Source organism: Trypanosoma brucei, chromosome 2 (assembly GCF_000002445.2).
Source record: "Trypanosoma brucei brucei TREU927 chromosome 2, complete sequence".
Classification (NCBI taxonomy): domain Eukaryota; phylum Euglenozoa; class Kinetoplastea; order Trypanosomatida; family Trypanosomatidae; genus Trypanosoma; species Trypanosoma brucei.
The window spans coordinates 715,250-730,353 of NC_005063.2; the positions used below are offsets into that span (position 1 = coordinate 715,250).

General features: G+C 47.6%; 6 protein-coding genes across 6 annotated transcripts, besides 5 other annotated features; all 6 read right to left on the reverse strand.

The window, feature by feature from the left end:
- Positions 1 to 15,104: part of a sequence feature (sequence corresponds to BAC RPCI93-28H13) that runs on past both edges of the window.
- Positions 170 to 2,764, reverse strand: Tb927.2.4060 (dynein intermediate chain, putative; the record flags this gene model as incomplete). Its single annotated transcript, XM_946523.1, has 1 exon — positions 170 to 2,764. One exon carries the CDS (start codon positions 2,762 to 2,764, stop codon positions 170 to 172), a length of 2,595 nt encoding a protein of 864 aa, XP_951616.1.
- Positions 3,017 to 3,082: a sequence feature (A-rich).
- Tb927.2.4090 (hypothetical protein, conserved) lies at positions 3,406 to 4,218 on the reverse strand (the record flags this gene model as incomplete). The annotated part of the gene is made up of 1 exon (XM_946524.1): positions 3,406 to 4,218. One exon carries the CDS (start codon positions 4,216 to 4,218, stop codon positions 3,406 to 3,408), a length of 813 nt encoding a protein of 270 aa, XP_951617.1.
- Positions 4,232 to 4,345: a sequence feature (T-rich).
- Positions 4,759 to 4,797: a microsatellite.
- Positions 4,978 to 6,387, reverse strand: Tb927.2.4110 (mitochondrial processing peptidase alpha subunit, putative; the record flags this gene model as incomplete). The annotated part of the gene is made up of 1 exon (XM_946525.1): positions 4,978 to 6,387. One exon carries the CDS (start codon positions 6,385 to 6,387, stop codon positions 4,978 to 4,980), a length of 1,410 nt encoding a protein of 469 aa, XP_951618.1.
- Positions 7,176 to 7,229: a sequence feature (CT-rich).
- On the reverse strand, positions 7,252 to 9,663 carry Tb927.2.4130 (enoyl-CoA hydratase/Enoyl-CoA isomerase/3-hydroxyacyl-CoA dehydrogenase, putative; the record flags this gene model as incomplete). Its single annotated transcript, XM_946526.1, has 1 exon — positions 7,252 to 9,663. One exon carries the CDS (start codon positions 9,661 to 9,663, stop codon positions 7,252 to 7,254), a length of 2,412 nt encoding a protein of 803 aa, XP_951619.1.
- Positions 11,016 to 13,205, reverse strand: Tb927.2.4140 (hypothetical protein, conserved; the record flags this gene model as incomplete). The annotated part of the gene is made up of 1 exon (XM_946527.1): positions 11,016 to 13,205. The coding sequence occupies one exon, from the start codon at positions 13,203 to 13,205 to the stop codon at positions 11,016 to 11,018; it is 2,190 nt and encodes a 729-aa protein (XP_951620.1).
- Tb927.2.4150 (hypothetical protein, conserved) lies at positions 13,913 to 15,019 on the reverse strand (the record flags this gene model as incomplete). Its single annotated transcript, XM_946528.1, has 1 exon — positions 13,913 to 15,019. One exon carries the CDS (start codon positions 15,017 to 15,019, stop codon positions 13,913 to 13,915), a length of 1,107 nt encoding a protein of 368 aa, XP_951621.1.

The window sequence follows — 15,104 nt, forward strand, 5'->3', positions numbered from 1 at the left end:
TGCAGATATCGAGCCTTTCTGATCCATTTTGCCCTGTCCTGCTACTAATGTACATCACCATGCGGACGCCAGCGGTAACATTTGCCTTACTCCCAACAAAAGTCACCGTCTTCTCATGCTACAGCTGCTCTGTTTTCCAGTGCCTAAATACCGCACGGTACGGCACAGGTTATGTGGTCGCCTTTCGAACTACATCCTCCAACTCACGTTCTTGTTCCTCCAGAGACAAGTTCATACTACTGTAGTACTGACCGATAAGACGAAAGACCGTGACATCACCCTTCTCATCGCCTACCACAACAGCAGGGGCATCTTGTTCAGCGAATAGCACCGCGGTGAGGCGTCGCCTGTCCACATATTGCACACGAGAGGTAGGATGAATGGATTCGGCAATGGACCAAAATTCGACACTTCCTTGTGCACTTACGGTGGCAAAACTTGTAGAGTTTGCGTAGGACCACGCCACATCCTGCACCGCATCCTGGTTGGGACTGTCAAACGTCAGCACTTGTGCAGATTGACCAAGGCGATAAAGACGAGAACTCCAGTCAGCCGAACAAGTTAGAAAATAGTTGTCACTGTATGGAGACCACCGCACGCGATACACTAGCTCAGAGTGGGGGGCATAGTCTAGTTCGTAGTTCTCTGTCTGACTCTTGTTGCATTGATGCACGGAACCATCTTCCGTACCAACTACATACACACTTCCATCAGCTGGACAGACATCAAAGCACATACCACCACATTGCCGTGAAAAAAGCGCTTCACATCTACGTCGTTGCGTCGGCATTTTCAGACCCGCAGGAGCGCCATCTTTTTTACCATTCAGGACGCCGCTCGACTCAGCGGCGAACGCAGACTCTGATGCGGCACCGTGCTGCCTCTTGAGGTTCATAAGATCAGGAGCCACACGCTCAATGGTTTTACCGACAGCCCACTGTACAACACGACCATCGCCGGATATGGAAAGGAGGAACTCTCCTCGCTCCTTCCGCCGCGCCACCCATTTCAGCTCCCACACCGCCCCAGTGTGCTGACCGCTTGTGAGGGTGGTTTTGATAGCGGGGATATTTGTGTCCTTTCGTATGTCATAAATAACGATGCGCCCCTCCGTATTTCCGACCGCAAGAAGACTCGGATGCTCGTCGGAAAAGGCAATGGAGGAAACACCAGCTTCGGAGGAAAGTTGAATAACGCGCTCAGGAGCAAGAGGATTCTTGAGCGACCAGCAACATACAATACCACCATGAAACATGTGTGGGGCATCTAACATTTGAGTCTCTTCGTCATGATACGCGCTGTAACCCACAGCAAGAATGTCGGTCTCTTTGCAATTCCACGCCATACAGGTTACCTCGCGCCGCTTTGTGATGGGCGATCGAAACGTCCATAAGGCCCTCACATCTTCAGGCAACTTCACTGGTGGCACTTCCGCCTTTTGTGCAACTGCTGCAGCAGAATCGTCGACCCCAGCTGTCTGTTGATCATTCTGCTGCTCTGCTTCTTTATTATCATCCGTAGTTGCAGAGTTCATGTCGTCTGAATCAGGTCCCATCAGACCTGACGTTGCCGCTTCCTCCTTCCTTACCCGACAAGCTTCTGGATCCATTACTATCCCTCTATAGGAGAGCTGCACCTCTTCCATGGTATTCTGCACGACTACGCGCTCCATCACGCGCAGGGTTGACATGATCGTGTCCGAAAACATCCACGCCACTGACTGTTGGGATGTACTTGCATTACTAGGATCTGTTGTGCGCTCGGAACCCGTATCCTTTCCGGTATCCGAGGGGTCCTCAACAAGTTCTACTTCCTCCTCCTCCTCATCCGCGGTTCCCTCTTGGTCTTCGTCATTTGTATCATTTTCGGCAAAATGCGCAAACGCGTCGCGAAGCATCCACGGTGTGACTTGTAACCCACCAGAATTCTTTTTGGACGGAGGCTGTATGGCAGAGTGAATAGACTTTTTCGGTGGCGCAAACGTCCAGGAGCCCTTCACCTGAAACCGCGTCCCCTCGTCCACACGTTTTGCCTCAACCAACTCGGCATACGCTTTGTTGCGCTCTAAAACTTCGTTTAACTCAGTCGGCCGATCGTTTGGAACTACTTCATCCTGGTGCATGTAGAGCATGATCGTTGGGGTTTCGTGAAGCACAACAGTTGTTTTTTCCTCTAACCACTCGCGGCGCTGCTCCCGAGTGAGCACCTGCGTCGCGTCGCCGCGGCCGTGACCATCCCACGACGTGTGTGGCGGCGCGTCAGCCAGCGGACCACTTCCGGCTGCTCGAGCGGAACCGGTGGTTGTGCTCGAGAGGCGGTGATCAATTGAAATACTCGTGAGTGAGGACGACGCAGTGAGGAATCCGACTTGAGATTGATTTGCCCCTTCTCCCGTGGATGGAATTGGAACAACATCAGCAGAAGCATTCAAGGCAGATGACTGAAATATGGAGTTGGAGTCGGGAAGCATTGCTTGACTTACAGACGTCGTTATCTGACCGCTTGTGTTCTGACTAAAGGGGTGACGCGGATCGTGCGGAGCTCCGCTACCAGCCCTTTGAAGTGGAAGCGGTGTACGGTCAACGCCATTGTCCAGAACGTGAATTGCTGCTTCTACTTCCTTTTTTGAGTCCGTTGAGCGCCGCCTGCCTTCCCCTTTACCCCGACGGACGTGGGAACCTCTCACCGCGCTACGGTCACTGCCGCCCCGGCGGTGTCCGCCCGTGGTTGACATTTGGTTTCCACTCGAGGAGCCATTTTTCATATTTGTACTTACTTTGTTTTCCTTTTTTTGCTTTATCCCCCTCTCCACAGCTTTGCAATATAGGTGTGCGTTTCTGTATTTGCCCTTCGTGAACTTTAAGTGCAATGCCTCCTTCCACACTGTTGTCCCTCCCAGCTGTATCCTCTCTTTGCTTGTCGGAAACCGTTGAAAGATGCAACGACGTTGAAAATTACCCGCCCTCCATGATGTAATGAGCGAGAAGAAGGGGAAGAAAGGGCACGAAACAATCGCAAAAAAAAATATAGGTAAAGAAAAAGGTGAAAATACATACAAATGCGGTAATAAAGAAAAAAATAAGGAGCTAGACAAAGATGATCCACCATTATACCCCACCGTATTTAAAAATACAGTTTATTTTCAACTTTGGGTGAGAAAGTGAGAAAACACAACGCAAAAAAGAGAGGAATGTACAGACACAAGCGCAACAGTTCCACAAACGTGACAGTAACCATGGAATCCCATCGCAAAATTTTCCTCCTCTCTCCTCTTTTTATATGTTCTAACTTCCTCACCCCGCTCGCGTACACTTCCGCTTCCATTTGAATGCTGCGAGCCAACAAGGGAAACTTCTCCCGCCAGGAGGCACTACAGGGACGTACCACACATACGTGAAGTATTAGTTAACTCGTCGCGAACTCACGTACGGGCTCCACATTATACACTTGATCTTCCGGACCAACAAAGGAAGAGATGTCCACGAATTGTACTGGAACCTGGAAATTGGCAAATGAGAATTTCCTCGCCTCATCCAGTGACAGTTCATGTGAACGACAGCCATGCGTTGCGGCGTTCCTTCGTGATTTGTTACCCGAACCTACGGCAACCCCCGACGCATTTACAATACTCTCGAGCCGCTGCACGCCGCCGTGGCGGGTGCTCAAGCAGTGCGTTATTTCCTTCTCGAGCAGTTTCTGCACAGCCTTTGCGGAGTAGCTCGTCAGTTCATCACGTTTCGTGCACGCAATCAACACACTTTCCACGCCGAAAAATTCAGTGGAAGAAAGGACAGCAACTATAAGCTCTGCCACAGCTTCAGCCCCCTCGTGGGGGTCTTGAATAGTGACTGCGTCAACAACAAACACAACCTTCTTTACTTCTTCAAGAGCTCGCATGAGGGACTCGCGCAGGCGGCGGTGTCCGGGGAAGTCAATAATTGTCACACCACTTGATTCCGATCCTGCGGTGGGATCCTCATTTTCGGCTGCAGACGCCAGCCGCATCACGCCCCTGTTGGGTTCCATACTTGTGCGCACTTGCACACGTTTTCGCGCCACCAGCTGCGCAAACAATGTTGTTTTGCCACTACCAGTGAGGCCAACCAACAGCACGGAGCGAGAGCGTCGTCGTGTGGTTCCTCGGACCGCGGAAAAGAGGGTGGAGATGTAATAGGCAACGAGGAGCGCCACAATGATTGTGACGGCAATTAAAAGCATCTCCACCAGTAGATTTCTGTCCTCGTCTTTGCTTCCTTTTCTTTTTCGTTTCTCCACTCTTCCTCTCTCTACACACTGTTAACAGCCTTTCCTTTTTTTCTTTTCTGTTTCCCTTCTCACCTCTTTTGTGTCACACCAAGTTTCTGCGGAGCACCCTCTACTGTTTTTTTCTCTTTGCTTCACGATCGGTGTCTGCTCTTCCCCTTATGCGGTGACGCGTCCGTTATCCGCTTCACTTAAATGAACAAATAGTTGCGTTATTAATGAAGTAAGTAACACCGATCTAATGAGCTGGTGCAGTATATAAGAAGTGTGTTTTGCCTTTTTTTTCTTTTTTTAAATATATTTGAAGCAAATTTTGCAAACCAGCCTTTCACAGAAGAATGTGATATATAGAAATGCGGTCCGCGACGAATTGGGGGAAGAACGATGAAAAGAGAAAAGAAAACGAGAACAGACAACAAACATATGATAGTGTCGAGACAGAAAAAAAGTTATGGATGTCATTAAAATCAAATGAAAGGTTGCACATGGTGGCAAACACACACACACACACACACACACACACACACACACACAAATACAAAAGGAAACGACAACCATTTATGGGACACCAGAACTCACCCCACAAAATGTTATTCGCACAAAAAAAAATTGTGAAAATATGTAAATTAATAAATCTGACTGAATTCGATGTGAACTTTGTTTTTCTTCCCTTTTTTGTTTTTTATTTTACGTACGTGTAAGTGAGAACTGATATCAGTTTAGTTTCTCATAAGTTTTGCGAACGGTTTCTTCCAAGGACTCATGTGATGGCATCTTCGTCGTGTCGCCATACACAGTGAATGTGAGTGGCTTTTTTATCATATCAGCGCAAACACGTTTCAAGTCATCCAATGTTATGTTGCGTGTTCCTTCCATTGTTTCCGTGGCTGTTATTATGTGATTGTGCACAACCAAGTTGAAACCCATATCAGAGAGGAGTTGTTCTCTCCCCTCACCTAGCAATATGAGCTGCGAGCGGAGTTGATTCTTCGCCATTTCTAAATGCGTGGGACTAACCCGTTGGCAAATAGACGCCGCTTGATATATCATTACGTTAAGAAGCGATACAACGGCCTGATGGGGGGCAGTACCATAAAGCCCAAACAATCCGCCGTCACTATACCACGCAGTGATGCATTCTAGCCCATGTAAGAAACCTTCCCTATTAAGCACCTCACGGAACAACTTTGTCTGCATCCCTTTACCAGGACCACCGGAGCTAAACGATGTGCCCCCGCCAAGAAGTGTTTGAATCACACTTATGTTGTAATAATCCGGGTGGTTGATTGGTACGCCCTGAAAGAAGAGAGCCACATGACTCAAACTCTTCTCTTGAAACTTATTCACGCTTTCTGGAGCCTCCGTGCGGTGGACCAAACGACTGCCACCCGTATAGGGGTAGTAACCGGGTTGCAGCTGCGGCATTGCCTGCACCGCTACGTCTGCATTGTTGAACCGCAACAACTTCTCCACCTCTTCAGCAAACGACTTGTGATCGGCCACTCCCGTCGCGGCTAGTACGGTACGCTCTGGACGTGTGCAGGCGCTGTGGAATGCCGTAAATTTCTCCAACGTAAGTTTGTCGAGTTCTTCCTTTTTTGGATTGAGGGAATGTCCCAGACCTTTACCGTTCCATCCCGCTTCATGGACAAGCTCAAAACATACACTGGTAGCGTCACGATCATATAACAATGTTCGCTCGTGTGTTTTCTCCTTTGCAATGCGAAACTCCTCCTCATTTCGCGTGGGGTGGAGGCACATGGCGTTAAGAAGCTCCAACCCATCACGCTGGTGGTATCGCGGCAGCATGAGAATAACGGAGAGAGCTTCTTTATTATTCGTCACCTTAAAAGCGTTACCGAGGCCACTCAATGCTTGGCTGATCTCACGGCTAGTATAAATTTGATTATCACGTAGCGGAAGGGCTTCAAACACCGCAGCAGCACCAGCGTTGTCAGGACTTTCAAACTTGGCACCATTCAGCATAAAGAGTCCCATACCCGTGACTCCATTACCATCATCGCATGTGAGCACACGCAAACCATTGGTGAGTGTTGAAAGTGAATAATTGTCTTTTATGACTGTTTTGGCTATGCCTAAACGTGGAATACAATGACGCAGCATATTCAGCTTTCTATTGGCTACTTCGGCTTATCACAACCTCCTACGCTAAACGTTGATGAAAATTTTCACCTTGCCGCTTTTTTTTTAAAAGAAGATACGTTATATCCACCTTTTTTTTTTCGTTGTTTCCCCTCCACCTTTTATATATTTCCCTGTGCTACTTGAGTGAAGGACAAGACACAGAAATCGTTACTTCGTTTCCTTCTGCACCTCGGACAAGACTACTGATAATACAGAACAATTTGATCAGGTTATTTTTTTTTTGTGGCAAGCCGATACAACAGTGCGTATCGGCAACCAAATGAATCAAAACCGCCATGAATTTCATCCAAACAAGGAAACAACCAAACAAAAAAAAAAAAGAGAGAACAACCAACAGAACGAAATAGTGTGGTCATACAATAGCGAAGTGAAGAGCAAGAAGATCAATATTGGTATATTCACGCATCCAGCCAAGTACATATACCTATGGAGATATTCGCATAATTAAATGTGTTCACGCGGACCGAATCCTCCCTTTCCTAAACTTCTTTCTAAAAAAAAAAGATAATGTCAATTAACGGAACTCATAATAACAACGACAAATCAGTGAGAGGAGAAAACAAAGTAATTTTAAAAAATATATAGAAAAAACATTTGAATGTAATAGAGCGCTACCACAATACAGTACACAGACACCAACAAACGCAGTGCACGCGGATACACGCACGCGATTTAGTGACTCTTCACCTTCGATCCTATTTCACTTATACCTCCCAACTCCTCCCCCTTCTTTTAAAAAATTTCGTTCCTCGCGTCTCTTCTTCTTTTACCCTCATTCCTTCTTTTCTCTCCCCTTCTCTGCACATAACACTGTCAAATCGCTTACGGCCACGTGGAACGAAATGTCTGTTGAGATGACGCCATTTGACGCAGTTCCTCGCAAGGGAGTGGAAACAAGGCATCACCAAAGGTTTTGTTGTAAATTCGCATGCGATGCACAACATTCGGAAGACCGAATTTGTCCGCGTAATAACACAGTCCACCCCTCCAAGCAGGGAAACCGTGTCCAAAAGTTGTCGCGATATCAATGGCAGATGAACTACTAACCGCCTCCTCACGCAAAAGCATGGCTGCCTCATTCACAGCGGCAAAGAGAATGCGTTCAATCATCTCTTTCCGACTTATATCACGGCGCATTATCTTTTTCTCACGACACACATCGAGAATCAATAACTCAACATCACGATCCTGATAAGGCCGACGCATAAGCGAGGCTCCTCCTTTGGACCAAACCCCATACGTGTTCTTCGTGCTATTTGATGCTGAGCCAATCAACCGCTGTCGCCATGCAGCCAAAGACGAAAACAAATCCCCTTCCTCATATGTGTACCAACCCCGCCCTGTCTTTTGTCCAAAATGGCCCATCTCCACCAACCGGCGGTGAATGGTGAAAACATCAGTGGGTGGACAGGGAGAGCGAACACCGCTACATCCCTCTCGAACCCTAAGAGAGTTAAGTATCTGGGACACTACTTGAAGTCCTGCAAGATCCTCCATCGCAAATATGCCTAACCGGAAACCGAAATGCCTCATCGCGCGGTCGATATCAACAGGAAATGCACCTTGCTCTAACATGGAGAGCGCCTGATAAAGAATCGCAAAGAATATTCGAGAAATAATACTGAAGCCAACGTCCCTGGTAAGGATCGTCGCTTTGTGAAATAATCTTCCAACATGAATGGCCCGCTGTAGTGTTGTGTGATCTGTTCGGTACCCCCGTGTAACTTCAAGGAACGGTACATTATGCACAGGGGGAGCAAAGTACATTCCAACAACCTTTTCTGGCCTTCGTGAAACCTTCACGAACTCCCTGAGTTCGAGCGAGGAACAACAAGTTGCCAACACACAATGGGGGGGACACAAATCAGTCAACATGGTGAACACCTGCCGTTTAGTGTCCAAATCACCAACAATACACTCCGCCATGACATCTACATCTTGAAGCACTGTCTGAAGGTCGCCATGATACGGCAAAACTTTCAAATTATTAAGGTACATATTTACACAATCCGCGCTAATATTGTAACCCAAGGCATCGTTCGGCAGTTCTGACTTTATGACATGAAGCGCATATTCGCACTCATTGTCGTCTTCACCCAAGAGTACCACCTGCGAACCAGCACGCAGTGCCATAATGACGATGCCAATGCCAACAACACCGCACCCGACAACAGCCAACTTGCGGAGCCGCTGCTGCTGTAGTCCCGTTCCAGCTCTCACTGGCAGTGTTGGGAGTGTGTCACTAAGCACAGTGTAGGATGAGCGGAGTAAATGCTGCATTGCATGTGCCTCAGGTGAATGTAGTGTTTGCTTAAATATTCTCGTCTCCTCTGCAAGACCTTCCTTAAAGGATGCAGAGTTGGTGGCCGCCCGGATTGCCTGCAGGCACTGTAGCGGGGCGCTAACCTCTTTGGGGGCCTTCTTCGTTATCTCACTTCCCACGCGCCGGAATAAAATAGAATTGTAGAGCATAATGCCCAGCTTCGTCGCATCACAAGAAATGCGTCGCGGTTTGGTCCACCGCGCGGACAACCGCAGGGCTGCCTCGATGGCACTTTCCAAATTTCCATTCGGATCGGTACAACAGAACGGCCCCTGTGCACTTACTCCATTCACATCTTGATCTCGCCTCTCTTCATGGGGTGATGACGTGAGATGATCAATAAGACCTAGACGCAATGCCTCCTTTGCACTCACCTTCCTTCCAGTGCTGATAATGTCGAGAGCTGCACGCACACCAATCAGCCGCGGCAGTCGCTGCGTCGCTCCACCACACGGCACAATACCCAACTTAACCTCCGGCATACAAAACACGGAAGTGGGGGAAGCAACCCTATAGTGGGCTGCGAGTGCCAACTCCAAGCCGCCTGAATATGTGATCCCGCTTGTTGCCGCAATAACTACCTTGTCACTTTGTTCTATTCTGGTAGTAAGTGACGGCAAGCTGGGGATCCTTACCCCGTTTTCTTTGGTGGTGTCAACCAAGGAGGCAGCAAAATCATTAATATCGATACCACAAGAAAATGCTCCACCCTCACCGGCGATTATAATACACTTCACAGAGCTATCATTATCGGCCTCGTTGAAAAAGTGTAGAAGCGCGGCCCGCATGTCTACCGTTAGCGCGTTCAGCAGCTCATGGTGCAATATGAGAACCACCGCATCACCACGGCGCTGCAGATGGCAAAAGCGACGGAAACCAACGTGGCTTGATATGGTTTCCAAGCGACGCATCTCGTAGCTGTGTATCTTTGCTCTTAACAAATAAATGGCAGGAACAGCCAGAAGCGGTGGTCAAAAAATGAGCCGCTACACCCCTCGTGACACACACACACACAAAAAAAAAAAAGACAGGTGAACATGAAAACCAAATAAAGAACATGTAATCAACCGAAAACAGTACACTACAGAGTCTGACGTATCAACGAACTCGGCTTACATTACCAAAAGGAAGAAAAGTACAATGATGTTATGGAATCATTGTGTGGAAGGGTGGCCGCACACACGCGCGAACAAAAAGTTAAATTTCTACCGCCAATCAACCTCCGATCCCACAGATTTCCGCCCTTCACGTTGCGTCCTTTAAATCCATTGTTTCTCACTAACAACGCGTCATCGTACCTGCGAGCGATAAAAAAATAAATGTGTAAAATGTCGCCGCCAACTCAAGTCATGATGATGCGTCCACATCATTGATTACTTCTCCACACAATTTTATAATATATCTTCCATTCATTAAAGGAATTTAAACTGTCACCGTTTCGATCTCAACACAGAAGTTCCTCGCCCTTCTACCTCCATTACTACCCCCCATCACAAAGCCACTGCATTTTTCATCATCTCACTATAATACCCTCTTGTCACGCATTTTCACCACTACTGCACCGTCCGAATTCCCTTCGTATTAAACTCACCGGTACCAGACAGATGGTGGAGAAAATGATAATAACAACAAAAGTTAGGTAACAAAACGACCGAAGAGATGACACTATTTGGGTAAGTCGGTCGGTGAAGGGAGACGGAACTTCCAACAGCGCGTGACGGAGAGAAATAGGTTGAACTGGAAGATTTAGGACAGCCTTTTCTTGCATCCAACTCTATTTCTGTAAATATGTATATGTTATCGCAGGTGCGTGCACCTCAGTGGTAACAGGTTCAGAAAAATGACTGGGTGATATCAATGAACATCAGTACACCAACGTACAACACCAGTAACAACAATTAAACAAACAAAGGGAGGTTAGTAGCGAAACTTCACCCATACCGTTTCCAAGGGACATCAACACACTTAGATGGACTTGCAAAGAATTGAAATGATGAACACTATGTCTCCTGCACAGCTCCTTCCACCTGAAACCCCAGTAATATATTGAGGAGTCGAAAGTGGCGGGGGTGGTTGGAGAATGGTGCTTCTCACCTATTCCCTCCCGCTTTCTTTCCTTTTTAGCCTCCACGGTTATTATCACTTTGTACTTCCCGTGTTGCATCGTACCGGTGGCACAAACAAGGGAGGAAGGAGAAAATAGCTCCAGGAGCACCAATCCCGTATCTGAAGATCAAACGCAACTTATCCCCTTCAGTCATCGTTAAAAGCGTTTCATTTGTCCATGACCTTGACAAACACGCCAGTCCCAAGGACAGTCGTTCATCAACCCTGGATACAACAGCCCAACTTTTTCCATCTTAACTAAGTCAAATCTCCTCCTCACCTTCTTACCAGGCACATCGTCCTTCAATTCGTTACCTCCATGAGGGGAAATACCTGCCGTTGGGGAGTTGACTCCATTTTCGCTTGCATTAGTCTCAGGAGGCAACAAATACGTATCCAACAGTACCTTCAGTGCTCGACAACCGCTCACCTGAGACATCATTTCTTCCGCGGCATCTAGTTCCAGTAGCTCCGACAAGGCAGCAATTTGTGCGAATAACACTTGTGCAAACGGGTTGATAGAGGTGGGCGATGCTAAGCATGAAGGTGATGTCGCTGACGGCAGCACAACGCGTTGCCTCTCAAGCTGAAGCAATAAGCATTTGTGAAGTTGCTTGCGTATATCCTCAACATTATGTATGTGTTCCCGCATAAAGCGAAACAGTGGATAAACATGCAAGGCCGCCCGTGTGCGTTGTGCTTTGGGGACCAGCAGGTGACCAACCGTCGGTGGCGCCATGCGGACACGCGTTGATCCTGCAGGCCTGGTCGAGCAGCCTGCGTTCGGTTGAACTGGTTGATATCCCTTTGTAACAAGCACAATGAACTTACGATACATATCTGTTGCCTCTTCTGTCCCGCCAAGGAGCGCCAGGCTGGGAGCTAAATATATCAGGCATCTCGGGCTCTCCACCATCAGAACAGAATTAAGGTGAAAAGTCAACAGCTCACGCCACCAGTCGGCACTCCCACACACACCTACTGACCGTTGGCGTATGAGGTCTTCCGCTAGTCGATGAAAGACAAGATCCGTGCAACTCCGAAGAATATCAAGATAAACCGTTTCCGAAGGACGTATTTCCGACTGTGAAAAGGAGGGAAGCGTGGAAGAGCCATTTGGGTCCGCACCCCACCCTTGTGTCGGATTTTTATGCTGACCCGCAACCGCTCGCGCTTCGTCGTCATGAGCTTGCAAAGAAAGCTCGAGGTCCAAGAGCCACTGCAGCACAAACTGAATGAGTTCATTGCGGTACAATAGCATCCTGTTATTCTGCACAAACGTATCGGTAAGACGGGCGACACCGGAGGTACGACCACTAATCGATCCACCAAGCGCATCATCTGTACCGGAACGCATGCTTTGGCTGGCATCGCTAAGATCTGCATCGCTACTCGACAAAAACGGAGCCTTCAGTCCAGTAGAATGTCGTTGCTGTTGAGGATGGCACGCGCTCGGAGAGGCAAAACTCCCAGCATCTGCACTACTCCCATCAGAGCGACACAGAGATGCATCCCGAGAGGAAGTTTGCTGTGTGTCATACCCGCATCCACCAAGTTTACTTTCTTCCTTGCATCGAGCACTACCATTCGCACTATGCCCAAGCATGCTGATCTCTCCACCGCTAAACGGAGAGGCTAGGGGTATATGTGCCTCAAGTGCGAGGTGAAGGAAGAGGGCGATAGAAATCGTGTGATGCCTCTTCTCTCCCCACCTCCACCGAGGCACAAGAAAGCGCACACACGTATTCAATACATCCAAAACCACAGTGCCATCATAATTGACCGCCACAGCGTTTATGAGACGCATGATGGTATCTGCTGGAACCATGCGCTGCGCACCATCCGCCACAGGCGAGCGAATACGGAAAGGTTTCATTGCAACCTCTAACACACCACGAACAGCTTGCACGGATTGTTCCATCAGCAGCAAACAAACGCGTTCGAAGCCCACTTTAATTCGATCGTGCCAACGCGTGATCTTCCGCATGTCATGGCGGTACCCGTCTCGGCTGTACACCTCCAATCCCATAGTTTCCCGTGACTCGAACACCCTCCACCACGGTAGCGTATGAAGCACGCCAAGAACCAAAAGACGGAGTTCAGTGAGTGCCCCCTTTGAAAAGTTTTTGTTTTCGATGCATTCCTTCACCCAAACGTAAGCGTCGTCCAGCCACTCACATATTTCGCGGTCCTTTTGCTCAGCTAGCGATGTACGTCGTAAGATATCGAAAAGGACCTGTTGTTGCGCAGCGAACTCACTCCTGTCTTCACTACGCAACGAAGGAAATGACTCCCCCTTCTGCGCGGAAAGTGTAGGAGAGTTTGAAAATGAGCGCTCTCGCTTCATTAACTCACTCCCACACCGTACGTGCCTACCTTTCGACTAATAGTTGAGCCGCAATGGGCACGCAAACACAAAATTAATGGACCGAAAACAATAATAACAATAATGTATGTACGAACGCCCGTTTGTTTGTGTGTTTCTGCTTTAGCTCCCCGTTGTGGTGCCTTCGGAATTACAAATAGCGAAACGAGAACAGAAAACCTCACGGGAAAGATTAAATGCATAACAGGGATAAAAGACATGGCCACATGAACCGCACACAATTTTAAAAAGATATTAAGAGGTGAAATAAACAACAATGATAGAAACAATTTTGAAATGAATAAAAAACTCACACGTTTTAGAGGGATGGTAGCTTGTCCAAGAGCGGCATTCCCATCCCATCTGAACTGCAAGTGAAGTTAAATAGAACCAAATATCAGCAACAAACACAGCGGCACAACTCAAAAGAAAAAATAGACAAACAAAAAATCTACTGCCACAGCCCTGGTCCACAAAGAAATAGCAACAATAATAGTAGAAGACAAAAATCACAACAAACGTCAAACCTCTTCCTCCTCCCTTCACCACCGCCTTGGGTAGTACAGCAACAATAAATGAAGAGTAAAAAAAAAAAAGTTGTGTTACGAAATTTTCCTTGACGTAAAAACACAACAGAATGTCAACAGTTGAAACAAAGCGAAGGATATTCACAAAAGGTAAAACAGCTGTTATGATATATGTGACAAATGTTCTTCTGTGGCGGGGGTGGCGGTGGGTCGTTTTGTTTTTCCGTTGACCAAACGAAGATGAGTTTCCAGCGCACTCAAGAACCAATAATGAATTTCATTCACGTCATCAATTCGGCGGACGGTTCCTCGGACACACGTCACACCGCCACAGGAATCGACGGGCAACGCCGTTCTTTTTCGGGGTTCAACATTATTTGATGTGGAGGAGATGAAGTCCTGCATACCCTTCACCACACGACACGCATCCTTTGAAATATCCGCGAAGGTGAGGCGACCCACCACAAACACATAATCATTTTCCTGTACCTCGCAATTGCAATCGCATAATTCAGGCCTGTCTTGGAGATCGGAATCACCATAAAGCATTGCTTCTGCCGCTAAAGTTTCTGTTGTGCGGTCATCTTTTCGCAGAGAACGCGCTCCCTCCCCATGTGGAGCACATGCGCCATGTGCTGCGTTTGTAACATCACATTCATTATTATGTTCTTTTAACTGCGAGTCGTATTGTATCACAGCAATCATACCCGTATTATCTGAGACCAACATCGCAGTATAATCTCTAGCTGCATGACTCTCAGCCGTTGTGACTCTCTCACATCTCACAACGCGGCCGCTGAAACATATCGCTTCGCACGGGCAACCGTCGATCATGACAGTCGACACACCAACACGTGGCGCGCGGAGCAGTTGTGATAAAAAAACCGGGCGTTGTGGCCGGTACTTGTGTGGTGCAGACATGTTTCCCGCTGAAATGCCGGTGTTATGGTGGTCGGCGCCATTACCGCTTTTCAACAAAGCTTCCCAATTTCCATGAGAAGTGGCCATAAAGCAGGGGTCAGTTTTTATATGTGTGGACTGAGCGAAGCGAGTGGCATCACATTGACCAGTGGTGACCTTCTCATTAGGCATATTGAGAAAATGAAAGGCCACAGACTTCATGATTATGTGTCTTTGTACTTGTACTTGACATATCGGCATACAAACCGCGTTAATTGATACGGTGTATATCAAAAAAAAAAGAGAGAGAAGAAAGTCGATGGACACGTGATTTAGTACTTGTGGCATTAGCATATCTAACACCACCATATACTTGGTGAAAAAGTTAACAGGTGCGAGGAGAACAAACAATGCATACGAAGGTTTCTCTCTTCAGGCACATAAGCACACTGAT